Source organism: Lissotriton vulgaris, chromosome 1_1, assembly GCF_964263255.1.
Source record: "Lissotriton vulgaris chromosome 1_1, aLisVul1.2, whole genome shotgun sequence".
NCBI classification, from domain to species: domain Eukaryota; kingdom Metazoa; phylum Chordata; class Amphibia; order Caudata; family Salamandridae; genus Lissotriton; species Lissotriton vulgaris.
This window is the reverse complement of record NC_141685.1, coordinates 1,994,323,981-1,994,339,712: the sequence shown is the minus strand read 5'-3', so window position 1 is coordinate 1,994,339,712 and position 15,732 is coordinate 1,994,323,981. Positions and strand designations below refer to the sequence as shown.

Sequence of the window (15,732 nt, the reverse complement as noted above, 5' to 3'; positions counted from 1 at the left end):
ACAATTATCTTGCTACAATCATAGTCATAGTTTGTGTGATTACACATTGCAATGTTTTAGGACTTAGTGCCTAATTTCTCTGACAGTTATGCATATCCCAAAAATTTCAATGTTCATCATTCTCAGCCAGTGTACAAGTGGAAAGTTCAATTCAAAGGTGCACATAGAGTTCTTCATCCCCGTTTAATCCATAAGGGATCTTTGTTTTAAATCGAATGATTAGTCTAGATTCTAGACGTCGTAATGTCATTAATCTGTTTCCACCTCTCTCTTTTAGTGGTACTGTTGCCAATCCACTGTAAGGTATGTTTTTCCATGTCTTTTTATCATGGGTCAGCATGTGTTTCGCCATGGCATATTTAAGATCACGGTTTTCTATTGCTCGGATATGTTCCAATATCCTCTTATTTAATGAGCAAATAGTGCTTCCAATGTATCTCTTGCCACAGAAGCATTGCAAAAGATAAACCACATGTGATTGTGCTTTCCACATTGAAGATTTTTCCCTTTGGATGTTTTAGCTTTGATAGATTTTTCTCCACTTGGCACGCCTTACATTGGCTGCATTTTGTAAAACCATTCTGTCTCCTTTGCAGCCAGTCTTTTGATTTATTTTTGTTTTCAAAGTGGCTGTTTACCAATTTATCAGACAAAGATGGTGCTTTTCTAAAAGTTACTTGTGGGTATTTTCCAAGTTCCTTGCCAATGTCTGGATCTTTTTGCACAATATGCCAATATTTTTGCAATGTCTTTCTTATCTGTTGGCTTTCTTTTGTATACGTAAGTATCCTTCTGATTGGTTCCCTTGTAGCTGAAATTTCCTCTAGATCTTTTTTAGGAATTAATGTTTCATTTCGACTTTTTTCTCTCGCTCTTTTTTCTCCTCGGTCAATGTCACATTTTTTATATCCTCTTTTGCTGAATCTGGCTGCAGTTTCCTTGAACTTGTTGTTCATTTCATTTTCCATGAGCAGTTCCTTTTCATCCTGATGAATTCACCGTAGGGTATGTTCTTTTTCACTACTTCCGGATGAAAACTCTGTCCATGCAGGATGCTGTTTGTAGATGTTGCTTTTCTGTGGACTGTTGTTTCCAGTTGGCCGTTTTGTACATAGACTTTTGTATCCAGAAATACTATTTCACTGGAGCTTATACAGTGTGTGAATTTCAAGCCCACCTCGTTGTTATTGAGGATTTTCATATACTCAAGAAATTCATCATTGGATCCATTCCATATTATGAATAGATCGTCTATGAAACGCAGCCAGAGGATTACTCTGGCTACGTATTGGTCATTTCCTTCTCTCCAAGCTACCACCTTCTCCCACCAACCCATAACTAGGTTGGCGTAGCTTGGAGAAAAGGAAACTCCCATTGCTGTTCCACAGATTTGAGAGTAATGTGATTTATTAAAAAGAAAAACATTGTTTCTAAGACACATTTCTATCATTTCCGTTATCATACTGCAATGCTTTAATTGTTCGATTGGTTTCTGTTTGAGAAAATACTGCACTGCTGTTAGACCCAGCTCGTGACTGATTGAGGTATAGAGCGATATGACATCGATGGTTACCAGCCGGTAACCATCCATCCATCCAATATTCATCAGATGTCTGAGGAAATCCCCCGTGTCTTTTATATAAGACGATAAGGTGGGCACCGTTGGTGCTAGGACATGATCCACATAGTTGGCAACATTTTCGTACAGAGACCCACAGCTGGAAATAATGGGCCTCCCCGGGGGTTTATTTAGTGTCTTGTGCACTTTCGGAAGAAAGTATATTGTTGGAGTGATGGGATTTTGATTGTTGAGGAATTGCACTTCATTGTCATTCAACAGATTCAGTTCTTGCCACTTTTTTAAACGTTTTTCCAGGTCCAATATCATTTCATTTATTGGATTTGTACTTAGTTTTTTGTAATTATTACAGTCATTTAACTGGCGCATGGCTTCTTTTATATAGTCCTCTTTCTCCTGGATCACTATGTTCCCGCCTTTGTCGGCGGGTTTTATTTCCAGATTGTCATTCGTCATTAGTGCCTCCAGTGCTTTCCGTTCTTCAATTGTCAGATTTTCTTTTTTGCGTGTCTTGATTTTATTCAATTGGTCCAATTCCTCATTTACCAGATCGTAAAAGGTGTCAATTTTATTCCCTGGATGCAAAATGGGACAAAACTTCGATTGCTTTCTGAAGTTTGTTTTTGGATGACCACTTATTTCCAGTTCCATTTCAGTCAGGAATTGGGTATCTGAGATGTCTTCACCATCTGTTTCATTTATCAAATCAACCGCTGTTCTTAATGCTGGTATATCCTGGATTTTTAAGCCTTGATCTTCACTGGTATCCATGGCATTATTTTCAATGTTTGATTCCATAATTCCTCTTCCTTGTTTCTTGAAGAATTTAGCCAACTTTATTTTCCTCATGTATTTGTACAGATCTATTTTTGTTTCTACTAGATCCCAGTGTTTTTCTGGACAAAATGTTAGTCCTTTATTTAAAAGAGTCTCTCCTGCTCTAGTTAATACGTGTTTCGATAGATTTATGATCAAGTATGGCTCTTTTTCCTCATGTTGACTTAGGCATTCGTTACTCTGTTCCTCAGATTGTATCCCTTGTTTTTTCCTTTTGCTTCGTCTGGTTTTTCGTTTGGATCTCCTGATGATTGGGATCCTCTCCCTCTTCCGCGTCCTCTCGAGAAGCCCCTTCCTCTGCTCCTGCCTCTGCCCTTTGGCAATTGCTGGTCGAAATATACCAGTTCCATCTCCTCTAAAAAAGAGGGTTTCTGACCTTGGGGCCCAGACTCTTCATTTTCACTAAAGTCAGTATCTGACTCGCTTGGGGTCGTGTTCATTGATGGCATTCCGGATTGCTTATTTGCTTTCAATTGTTGTCTCAATGTTATGAAGCGTTTTGCAAAGGTTAGAATTGTCCCGGTAGCATAATCATGCTCGTCTCTTCTATATTTTCTTTCCTTTCTCTCTTCCACCTCTTTCTCATGTTTATCCAGGCTTGTTTCCATGGCCTTCCGTAATTTCTTTCCTTCTTCCTCTTTATTTGCTTCTAGTATTTTAGTTTCAATGTCTGCCACCTTTTTACGAATCTCATCAATATCTACTTTTGCATATTTCACAATAATCATCATCATGTTGAAAGAACACTGCATATTGTTATTTCCCCAATCAATTAGCATTTCGGGTCTAGTGTCCGGATGGTTTGGAAGAGTGAATATTCTTATCCCTCTTGGCACCATTTTGCGCTCTACGTACTTTTCCAGTGTTATAATTTCCCAACTTTTTGTGATTTCCTTTTTTAGTAATCTTTCCATCTGGAAGAATAACTGTTTTAATGTACTCTCGCCTGTAGCATTAGGTTTTTCAGTGTTACTCCTTCCAGTTTCACTTGAAGCCGCTTTCTGAAACATAGCTTCCGCTCTCTGCGCACGTTTGAGAGCTCTTTCCTCCATTATTAAATGTTGAAAGCACTATTTAGAATGCCGCTGTTCTTTCTCCTGTATTCTACGAAATTAGTAACTTTGTGAATTCAAATGCTGTCACTCACTATGGTGTTAATTCCACAGTGTTTCCTGCTTTCCTAAACAGTTGTATATATCCCAGGCACCTTCGCTCAGTCTAATGTAAACACTGGCGCTTTCATTGCCTTTCACTCGCTGCGACTTTTTAGCAGAGGATTTCTTCAGTTATCTGGCACTATCGGACGCCTCTCAGCATTCGCGCTCTCACCTCGTTTGATCAGGTCTGCGCTTGTATGTGCCTCCGTCGTCGTGAAGATCCTTTGCCCATTTCCTTGGTCGACACGTCTTCTCGGACCGGGAAGTTTTCACTTGAGCTCAATTTGCGGAACTCGTTTCCACGTGTTCGCGCTCACAGAACCCGAGCGGTTTCTATTCTCCAGTCCCAGCCTTCACTCGATCCAAGGGTCAGTCGGGTGCTCCTCGGTATAATCCAATTATCACACCAAAGTAATCCCGTTACCAGGGGCACACTCTTGCACAGCCGGTGCGAGTTCACAGGGACGGGCTTTCCCTGAAGTAGATTCGCCTCCAAACAATTATACTCGCACACGTTCAGGAACGTTGAATTAGCAGGGTTTATTTTATCATAGTGCCATCACAGCACACAGCATCACAACCTACGCGTTTCGATCACTAGATCTTGGTCACGGTTACAAACATTTGTCCTACTTCTCTTTCAGACTTTTATACCAGCTATTCATGTCAGCATGTTTATGATGCATTATGGTTCTGGTAGTTACTATTTACCACATTACGATTTTTTAAGTTATTTTATCACTGATCAGTATATGCATAGTAACATCTTTTGTTGCCTTGCGTATACATTATTTTAGTAATATATATTAAATATATTACTAAAATAATGTATACGCAAGGCAACAAAAGATGTTACTATGCATATACTGATCAGTGAAACGCTAAAAAAGTCTTGCTTCAAGTTATAGTAGCACTGCAATTGTAAATAAGTGGTGTACTAATGAACTGTGACTAATATGCGTTAAAACATCTAGCCAGATAAATGAAAATGTAAATAAGCACTATATAAGGCCACATAAAAAGTGGAAAAAATAACTTTAAAAATCGTAATGTGGTAAATAGTAGCTACCAGAACCATAATGCATCATAAACATGCTGACATGAATAGCTCGTATAAAAGTCTGAAAGAGAAGTAGGACAAATGTTTGTAACCGTAACCAAGATCTAGTGATCGAAACGCGTAGGTTGTGATGCTGTGTGCTGTGATGGCACTATGATAAAATAAACCCTGCTAATTCAACGTTCCTGAACGTGTGCGAGTATAATTGTTTGGAGGCGAATCTACTTCAGGGAAAGCCCGTCCCTGTGAACTCGCACCGGCTGTGCAAGAGTGTGCCCCTGGTAACGGGATTACTTTGGTGTGATAATTGGATTATACTGAGGAGCACCCGACTGACCCTTGGATCGAGTGAAGGCTGGGACTGGAGAATAGAAACCGCTCGGGTTCTGTGAGCGCGAACACGTGGAAACGAGCTCCGCAAATTGAGCTCAAGTGAAAACTTCCCAGTTCGAGAAGACGTGTCGACCAAGGAAATGGGCAAAGGATCTTCACGACGACGGAGGCACATACAAGCGCAGACCTGATCAAACGAGGTGAGAGCGCGAATGCTGAGAGGCGTCCGATAGTGCCAGATAACTGAAGAAATCCTCTGCTAAAAAGTCGCAGCGAGTGAAAGGCAATGAAAGCGCCAGTGTTTACATTAGACTGAGCGAAGGTGCCTGGGATATATACAACTGTTCAGGAAAGCAGGAAACACTGTGGAATTAACACCATAGTGAGTGACAGCATTTGAATTCACAAAGTTACTAATTTCGTAGAATACAGGAGAAAGAACAGTGGCATTCTAAATAGTGCTTTCAACATTTAATAATGGAGGAAAGAGCTCTCAAACGTGCGCAGAGAGCGGAAGCTATGTTTCAGAAAGCGGCTTCAAGTGAAACTGGAAGGAGTAACACTGAAAAACCTAATGCTACAGGTGAGAGTACATTAAAACAGTTATTTTTCCAGATGGAAAGATTACTAAAAAAGGAAATCACAAAAAGTTGGGAAATTATAACACTGGAAAAGTACGTAGAGCGCAAAATGGTGCCAAGAGGGATAAGAATATTCACTCTTCCAAACCATCCGGACACTAGACCCGAAATGCTAATTGATTGGGGAAATAACAATATGCAGTGTTCTTTCAACATGATGATGATTATTGTGAAATATGCAAAAGTAGATATTGATGAGATTCGTAAAAAGGTGGCAGACATTGAAACTAAAATACTAGAAGCAAATAAAGAGGAAGAAGGAAAGAAATTACGGAAGGCCATGGAAACAAGCCTGGATAAACATGAGAAAGAGGTGGAAGAGAGAAAGGAAAGAAAATATAGAAGAGACGAGCATGATTATGCTACCGGGACAATTCTAACCTTTGCAAAACGCTTCATAACATTGAGACAACAATTGAAAGCAAATAAGCAATCCGGAATGCCATCAATGAACACGACCCCAAGCGAGTCAGATACTGACTTTAGTGAAAATGAAGAGTCTGGGCCCCAAGGTCAGAAACCCTCTTTTTTAGAGGAGATGGAACTGGTATATTTCGACCAGCAATTGCCAAAGGGCAGAGGCAGGCGCAGAGGAAGGGGCTTCTCGAGAGGACGCGGAAGAGGGAGAGAATCCATATCATCAGGAAATCCAAACGAAAAACCAGACGAAGCAAAAGGAAAAAACAAGGGATACAATCTGAGGAACAGAGTAACGAATGCCTAAGTCAACATGAGGAAAAAGAGCCATACTTGATCATAAATCTATCGAAACACGTATTAACTAGAGCAGAAGAGACTCTTTTAAATAAAGGACTAACATTTTGTCCAGAAAAACACTGGGATCTAGTAGAAACAAAAATAGATCTGTACAAATACGTGAGGAAAATAAAGTTGGCTAAATTCTTCAAGAAACAAGGAAGAGGAATTATGGAATCAAACATTGAAAATAATGCCATGGATACCAGTGAAGATCAAGGCTTAAAAATCCAGGATATACCAGCATTAAGAACAGCGGTTGATTTGATAAATGAAACAGATGGTGAAGACATCTCAGATACCCAATTCCTGACTGAAATGGAACTGGAAATAAGTGGTCATCCAAAAACAAACTTCAGAAAGCAATCAAAGTTTTGTCCCATTTTGCATCCAGGGAATAAAATTGACACCTTTTACGATCTGGTAAATGAGGAATTGGACCAATTGAATAACATCAAGACACGCAAAAAAGAAAATCTGACAATTGAAGAACGGAAAGCACTGGAGGCACTAATGACGAATGACAATCTGGAAATAAAACCCGCCGACAAAGGCGGGAACATAGTGATCCAGGAGAAAGAGGACTATATAAAAGAAGCCATGCGCCAGTTAAATGACTGTAATAATTACAAAAAACTGAGTACAAATCCAATAAATGAAATGATATTGGACCTGGAAAAACGTTTAAAAAAGTGGCAAGAACTGAATCTGTTGAATGACAATGAAGTGCAATTTCTCAACAATCAAAATCCCATCACTCCAACAATATACTTTCTTCCGAAAGTGCACAAGACACTAAATAAACCCCCGGGGAGGCCCATTATTTCCAGCTGTGGGTCTCTGTACGAAAATGTTGCCAACTATGTGGATCATTTCCTAGCACCAATGGTGCCCACCTTATCGTCTTATATAAAAGACACGGGGGATTTCCTCAGACATCTGATGAATATTGGATGGATGGATGGTTACCGGCTGGTAACCATCGATGTCATATCGCTCTATACCTCAATCAGTCACGAGCTGGGTATAACAGCAGTGCAGTATTTTCTCAAACAGAAACCAATCGAACAATTAAAGCATTGCAGTATGATAACGGAAATGATAGAAATGTGTCTTAGAAACAATGTTTTTCTTTTTAATAAATCACATTACTCTCAAATCTGTGGAACAGCAATGGGAGTTTCCTTTTCTCCAAGCTACGCCAACCTAGTTATGGGTTGGTGGGAGAAGGTGGTAGCTTGGAGAGAAGGAAATGACCAATACGTAGCCAGAGTAATCCTCTGGCTGCGTTTCATAGACGATCTATTCATAATATGGAATGGATCCAATGATGAATTTCTCGAGTATATGAAAATCCTCAATAACAACGAGGTGGGCTTGAAATTCACACACTGTATAAGCTCCAGTGAAATAGTATTTCTGGATACAAAAGTCTATGTACAAAACGGCCAACTGGAAACAACAGTCCACAGAAAAGCAACATCTACAAACAGCATCCTGCATGGACAGAGTTTTCATCCGGAAGTAGTGAAAAAGAACATACCCTACGGTGAATTCATCAGGATGAAAAGGAACTGCTCAAATGAAAATGAAATGAACAACAAGTTTAAGGAAACTGCAGCCAGATTCAGCAAAAGAGGATATAAAAAATGTGACATTGACTGAGGAGAAAAAAGAGCGAGAGAAAAAAGTCGAAATGAAACATTAATTCCTAAAAAAGATCTAGAGGAAATTTCAGCTACAAGGGAACCAATCAGAATGATACTTACGTATACAAAAGAAAGCCAACAGATAAGAAAGACATTGCAAAAATATTGGCATATTGTGCAAAAAGATCCAGACATTGGCAAGGAACTTGGAAAATACCCACAAGTAACTTTTAGAAAAGCACCATCTTTGTCTGATAAATTGGTAAACAGCCACTTTGAAAACAAAAAGAAATCAAAAGACTGGCTGCAAAGGAGACAGAATGGTTTTACAAAATGCAGCCAATGTAATGCGTGCCAAGTGGGGAAAAATCTATCAAAGCTAAAAGATCCAAAGGGAAAAATCTTCAATGTGGAAAGCACAATCACATGTAAAACAACACATGTGGTTTATATTTTGCAATGCTTCTGTGGCAAGAGATACATTGGAAGCACTATTTGCTCATTAAATAAGAGGATATTGGAACATATCCGAGCAATAGAAAACCGTGATCTTAAATATGCCATGGCGAAACACATGCTGACCCATGATAAAAAGACATGGAAAAACATAACTTACAGTGGGTTGGCAACAGTACCACTAAAAGAGAGAGGTGGAAACAGATTAATGACATTACGACGTCTAGAATCTAGACTAATCATTCGATTTAAAACAAAGATCCCTTATGGATTAAATGGGGATGAAGAACTCTATGTGCACCTTTGAATTGAACTTTCCACTTGTACACTGGCTGAGAATGATGAACATTGAAATTTTTGGGATACGCATAACTGTCAGAGAAATTAGGCACTAAGTCCTAAAACATTGCAATGTGTAATCACACAAACTATGACTATGATTGTAGCAAGATAATTGTGACATGCAAGGGTTGTATGCGAAAATGGTTATTAGAAAGCATACCAAACTTTGATCTGAATATATGTATAAGACATATCATGGGCACTGAGTCCCGCAAGGAGCCTGCGAATATTTAATATATATTACTAAAATAATGTATACGCAAGGCAACAAAAGATGTTACTATGCATATACTGATCAGTGAAACGATAAAAAAGTCTTGCTTCAAGGTATAGTAGCACTGCAATTGTAAATAAGTGGTGTACTAATGAACTGTGACTAATATGCGTTAAAACATCTAGCCAGATAAATGAAAATGTAAATAAGCACTATATAAGGCCACATAAAAAGTGGAAAAAATAACTTAAAAAATCGTAATGTGGTAAATAGTAACTACCAGAACCATAATGCATCATAAACATGCTGACATGAATAGCTGGTATAAAAGTCTGAAAGAGAAGTAGGACAAATGTTTGTAACTGTGACCAAGATCTAGTGATCGAAACGCGTAGGTTGTGATGCTGTGTGCTGTGATGGCACTATGATAAAATAAACCCTGCTAATTCAACGTTCCTGAACGTGTGCGAGTATAATTGTTTGGAGGCGAATCTACTTCAGGGAAAGCCCGTCCCTGTGAACTCGCACCGGCTGTGCAAGAGTGTACCCCTGGTAACGGGATTACTTTGATGTGATAATATATATATATATATATGAAAAGGGTTCCTCCCCAGCTTGCTCTGCGCTCGCAGACACCGCCTCCACGCCAGCAGAAATGAGGACCGGACCATCAGAGTCAGCAAAAGATGTTTTTATTATCCTTCAACAGAACCAGCAACACGTTTCGAGCAGAAAGCCCTTGTTCACGCTGTATACGGGCTGCTGTATACTAGCAGCCCGTCCCGACGTTGTCTGGGTTCGAAAAGTAAACTGTGTAATCTTGTTGGCGAAAGGTCCCTCTAGTTAATGTTACTCGTGTTTCCTTGTTTGTCCTTGCCCCCCCGTGAGAATGTTGTTGCTTCTGCCAAGACGATATTTTATGTAGCACTTGGTGATGTTGGCGAGTGAAATATTTGTTTGAGCCCTTAAGTCAAGTTTTTCCCTTAGCGCCGCAATAAGTGGGAGTGTTACAGTGTTAACACAGATAGCGGCGAGTGAATCCATAGCTTTGTTCTTAGGTTTAGAACGCAAGTACTGTGGTGAACGCTGACTCGCATAAGGGCCATGCGAAACCCTGTTTTTTTTATGTATGATATCTCCGTGCGATAAATATTGCAGCTTCAGAATGGCGGAACGCTTACTCGCCTAAGCCGTGAAACGCCGTGTAAGCCGCACCTCTTTTGCTTGAGATCATCCCCCTGTGACAAACAGGAGCGTGACCAATGGTGAAATTGTTTATAAAATATTCTTCGCAAGGCTTGCATGTGTTATGAGAGTTATGTGGCATGATTGGTCGGCTGTGAATGCAAGCCGCGCCCTGTCCCTGATGTCAGCAAACAACGGTAACGCCCAGGTCAATGAATCTGTCTCCCCGAAGATGTGTGTGTGTGAGTGAATATTTCGCGTTTGCAATATGCTGCACTGTGATTATTGCGCGTTTCAAATACGCTGCATTGTGAGCACGAATGGTTGAAATACTCGGCACTGTGAGCGCGAATGGTGTGTTTGGTTTTGTACCGTGACATCTCCTCGCATCTTAATGTTCTCCTCGCACATCTAAGGCCCACAACTTGCCTCTCTGAATGTTAACGCCCACATCTCATGGCCACATCTCCTCACTGTTTGGTTTTGCACCGTGAACTACAATGTTAATGCCCACATGTAACGCCCACAACTTGCCTCTCTGAATGTTAACGCTCACACATAATGCCCAGAAGGGACTACTTTACCACTGATGGCGCCCCCCCTTTTTAGTGTATATGGTGTCCATTTATATAGTCTCTGTCCATCTCCTGGACCTCCCCTTTCCAACGGAGTATTGGGTGTTGTGATTGGTGGTGTACTTTTCGAGTTTACCTGGCTCAAATAACACAGTTCTCTCTTTATAATAGTAGTATAGAGATATATATATAACGCTTGTGTTCCACCTTCATGTGAAGCACTCTCGGGCAGGTGCCTGTATGCGGCGGTGGATTCTGCAATTTATTTACGCTCCTTTTCCTTTTCTTTAAAGAAAATCAGCATTCGCTGGGGCATTTAAAGAGCTTTATTTCTCCAGCAGCAAGCAACAAACGCGTTTCGGCGATTTGCCTTCTTCGGTGTTCAAACAGTGCCAAAGTTATTAGCAACACAAAATAAATCACCTCCTATAAATATATTATATATTCGCTACCACATCACAAAAGGACCCAATCTATCAGCCATTCCAGGTACTAACCAAACACTTTTTGGTTAAAATCCCTGCTGGATTTACCTTGGTCTTCACAGCCTGCGCTGTGTAGCGATAATCCTGGCTGCTTACGCACCACAATGGTAAAGGAGGACTTAACCATTGCAGTTCTAGGAACAGGTGTGGCACTGACTGAGCCGAATGGAATCAAAGGAGGATGTATTGAATTAAACTGTTCTGGATATATTAAGGAATGTTTTGAGCCATTTGATCTCATTTCAATGTTTGCTGGGCTGCCACCATACATGGCTATTTACTAGCTACAGAGCAAAGGTCACAGGGTCTGTGGATACCAGCCTGGGAGAGGATCAACTGATATATGTCCTTGATCTTTTTGCAAACAGTGACAGATTTGTGCCTATGAGGTTAATTGTGTGAGATTTATCACAAAGAAGCTATATATGTGTTTTAAGAAAGTTTTCTTGCCCTGAAGAAAATGGCTTTGATTAGATATATCCACTGAATCTTGTCTACAAGCACATTTTGCTCATTTTTTACCCCATCTAATTGTTGAAATTTTAAAGTATATGAATGCAATTTTATATTGAATTTTATTCAGGAAGATGTTGATGTAGTGTTTTGTCTTTTATGTATTATAAATTTTTTATGACTATAAATATTAAGTCTAATATATATTTGTATGTTCGGTGTATCTATTCGTGCACAGTTACAATTTCATTCAGTTTGTTCCTTGCCTTTTTATCTAAATGGTTTCTTGCTTATGGAAGCTTGTTGTATTTTTGCCTTTGTAACCCTTTCCATTACCTTGTTGAGGGGTCTCCCTCCTTTTGTTTTATGATTTTGAGTTGAGCCTAAAATTGCATCTTGGTCCCGGTCTACCAGAGCTGCTGACTTACCTTGGGCCCTTTAGCCACTTAAATCCACTTAAAACGTTTTCTGCCTAAATCTTTAAAGCTTCTTATCTCTGCTTCCTCTGGTTTCCATTATTGGATTTTTGTTGTGTTGTTGATATTTTGCTTAATATTCTCTATCTTTATAAATTGGAGTGGGATTTTTATTGTGTTTTGTCTTTGATACTTCTGAATACTTTACACATTTTCTTAAATTTAAACCTGTCTTCTCTGTGTCATAGCTAAAAGAGATTGAGCTCAGATATAATTACTTACTTTGACTGGGCCTAGCAGATTAGTGACTTTCTTTACTTTCTTTAATTGTGGTATCATCCACCCCACATAATAATTCACTTTCTTACAGGACACATATTTATGTGAGCATGTTAGGGAATACCTGTTGAACCATTTTCTTTCTAGCTCTCGCTTTAATGTAGTATTAGGAGTCAAAGTTGAAACATCCTAATGTTGTTTTTTCTTGTGAAGGAGATAATGAATGTTTTAACCTCTTCGGTGCTCATGACGAGCCCAGCTCGTCATGATTCACAATGGAGCTGTGCTCATGACGAGCTGGGCTCGTCATAACAACTCTGTGCCGCCCACGTGCGATTGATTCCCCGGTTGTGCAGGCGAATTATTAAGTGGGCGGGTCGTGACGAGACCAGTTCATTTTGAGCACATCTTCACTGTGACTCATGACGAGCTGGTCTCGTCACGAGCACCGCGGCGCTGCGCTCCCCCCCCCCCCCCCCCCCCCGATCCCACGCACTGTGGGGGAATTACTCCTGCAGGGAAGGGGTTAAAGGCAATAAAACTCAGACACACCACAGCATTTCATCACAGACTTCAAATGAAAGCATATATATCTTGTACAGAAAGTTAGCAGATGCCTAATCAATAGCTTGACATTCTTGAAAATAAAATCTGTTTTGGGGTATTTCTTCTGCCATTGTACTTGAATTATCCCAAAATATTAGCTCGTAAGGATGTATTCCTTAAAACAGTTTTTGTTCCAAAATGAGTAGAAAAATTCATATGTGTACTGTACTCCTTTTTTATTTTTCCAATAAAGAGTATCAAATAAACAAAGGGCATATGAAAATTCCCTAAGAGAAATGCAATTTGCCCTGCTATGAAAAAGTCTACTTGGACTGACAATGGTTTCTTTGTCTGAGCACAAATGATCCACCAGTATCTTGTAGAAAAAATACAACCTAAAACAGCTTATGTCTATTCTTTCTTAGGTCTAGCCTCTTCCGCGCCCTGCAGTTTCCTGTCATCTGTGTCGTCTTCTTCATCTGGCATTTCTCCGGTAGGAGCAGAACGGAGACCACGACCAACCACAGTAACAACAGTGCTGACCGGCAGCAAGTGACCAACAGAGAGGGCGATGGAAGGAGCTCAGCGACTCATCCTCAAGGGAATACACCCCGCTTTGCCCGCTCAAGGAAGGACTAGAAGAAAGAAGATTTTTTTTATGGCCATATTTTATATGCAATTCTGAGATGTTTCCTTTATTAAGAACTGCAAATGACGGCAGCGTCATACAAGAAAGAAAGGATTTAACTTTATCTGGTGCTCTGTACAAGAGTCTAGGGGCGTTCAATGACTGGACAATTAACCTTTTATTTTCCAAATGAGTTACTCTATTTCGCTGTGGGTTCTGTATGTTGTTGTATGTTTTGTTATTTGGGGTCTTAACTGGATTATTTAACTACTGGTCAATGTTGACGTTTTTATTTTCATGTTTGTTAAAGAAATGACTTCCTTTCGTAATTATATCCATCGGGGCTTTTTTTGATTTCTGAGATGGAGCTTTCTTCTGTGAGTAGAAATTTACAATGAAATAATTTTCTCTTTAAGGAACATACTTTTTGTACTACTACTACTGTATATTGTAAAATATGACGGCAAGATATTTCCCACCGTATAGTTCAGCTACTGTAATACATAAATAATTAAAAATGTCCCGCATACACCACAAAATAAATGAAGTGGCCAACTAGGAGCAACAAGGAATTGCGGCAAACATGTAATTTATCTGAATGTGCACAGCCCGGAAACATGGAAGTATATGATGCACATGTACATCGGGGGGCCTCAGGTTTTTCAATTAGCATACAGAAAAGGTGCTCATGTGCTTTGGCCAGTCACTGAATGAGGACTATGAATGCACACAGAAAAGAGGCTGGTAATGTTCTGTGAAAATAGAAGTTCACTCTAGCAGCATGTAGTCGATTGCTCAGATTCAGGCGACATTGGTCCTACACAAGGGCGTGTGAGATGAAGTTAAAAGTAGAGATAACTTTGCATTGAGCAGGCTTTTTTGCCCCAAAATTAAAAGTGCTAGAATTTTCTATTAACATTTTCCTGGTCCTTTCATTGAAAGCACCTAATGCATACTATTAAGAGGGTCATTTCAGTTGGTTGTCTGTCAGTTTAAAGAAATTCTCTTGAATGATATGTTCAGTGGATCTTTCCTCTCCAACCTTTGCATGTGCTTCAGTCACATTTGCAAATTTAGCAGTGATATAATGTATTTGCTGCTGAGATCATTGTGAAACCTCAAGTTCACAAAGTTTCTTTCCTTGTGAGGTAACCGTAATGAATACCATTCAGTTGAGTAATTAACACTTATTGTCAAGTGCCAAGAGACAATAGAGTTTGTGCTGTGTGCTATGCCAGTAGTCAGAATTATCTTGAAAAGACCCACATTGCACTACAAGCAGTATAGTTCTGCAAATCAGAAGCAAAGAAAGTGTGGTACAAAATAGACCCTTTGTTGAAGCATGCATCTTTTTATTCATTGGAAGAACCGTCCATACTTTTCTTTTCTCATACTTTATGGTTTACTTGGGGTCCTTGGAGGTTATGATCTCGACTCAAACACTGAGTTTGATGCCGTCATTCACTCCTCATGCAAGCAATGCTTTCTATCCTCAGGTTTTTAGTTATCAAATAGTCCCACTTGGATTGCAGCAGAATACCCCTTCGAAGATGTAGATTTACCATGATTCTACATCAAACTGTGTTCAATTTGCTGTCACTGTTGACCGTGTGAGCACGGTGTTTTCCTTTAAGGGAGCCATATGGAATAAATAGGTCAAAAGTGACAAAAAACGAATCATGATAATCATGAAGGTAACTTTGTTTTTAAATCATTTTGATGTTCAGATAATTTTTCTGTGGTTGGCTTGAAACAACAAGGTAGCTTTCCATTTTAAATAATGATCTCATTGATTGCAAACAGCTGACTACACTAACGATCTTTTTCTATCCCGAAGGACGGATTCCTATGTTGCAATAGAAAAAACAAGCATTGGCAATGCCAATAGGTCAGGCTTTAAAGGAATGTTGGATGGTAATTTGAAGCATTACAAGTAAGTGGCATGGGAGTGAATATGTATTTATGTGTTAGCAAAGAACTGTAAAATAGTATCAGTATAGGTTAAAAGGTCAGGGGACAGTTCCACTCTTAAGTCAGACCTAAAAATCACGTCTGTGCTGCTGCCAGAGACAACATAATATATTTAGTTAACTAAGGCAACTTAATAGCATAGTCATGTGTGTGCCCCTGAAAGCTGAAGC

The 15,732-nt window shown here is 39.6% G+C and overlaps 1 protein-coding gene across 1 annotated transcript in view; it reads left to right on the top strand.

Annotated features, from left to right (window-relative positions):
- Nucleotides 1-14,507, top strand: part of CAMK1D (calcium/calmodulin dependent protein kinase ID) — a 1,555,766-nt gene extending 1,541,259 nt beyond the window's left edge. The window contains exon 11 of the mRNA XM_086919868.1: nt 13,389-14,507. Coding sequence (XP_086775994.1) covers nt 13,389-13,519 — 131 coding nt within the window. The 3' untranslated portion in view covers nt 13,520-14,507. The remainder of the gene's footprint in view (nt 1-13,388) is intronic.
- Nucleotides 14,508-15,732: the final 1,225 nt, after the last annotated feature.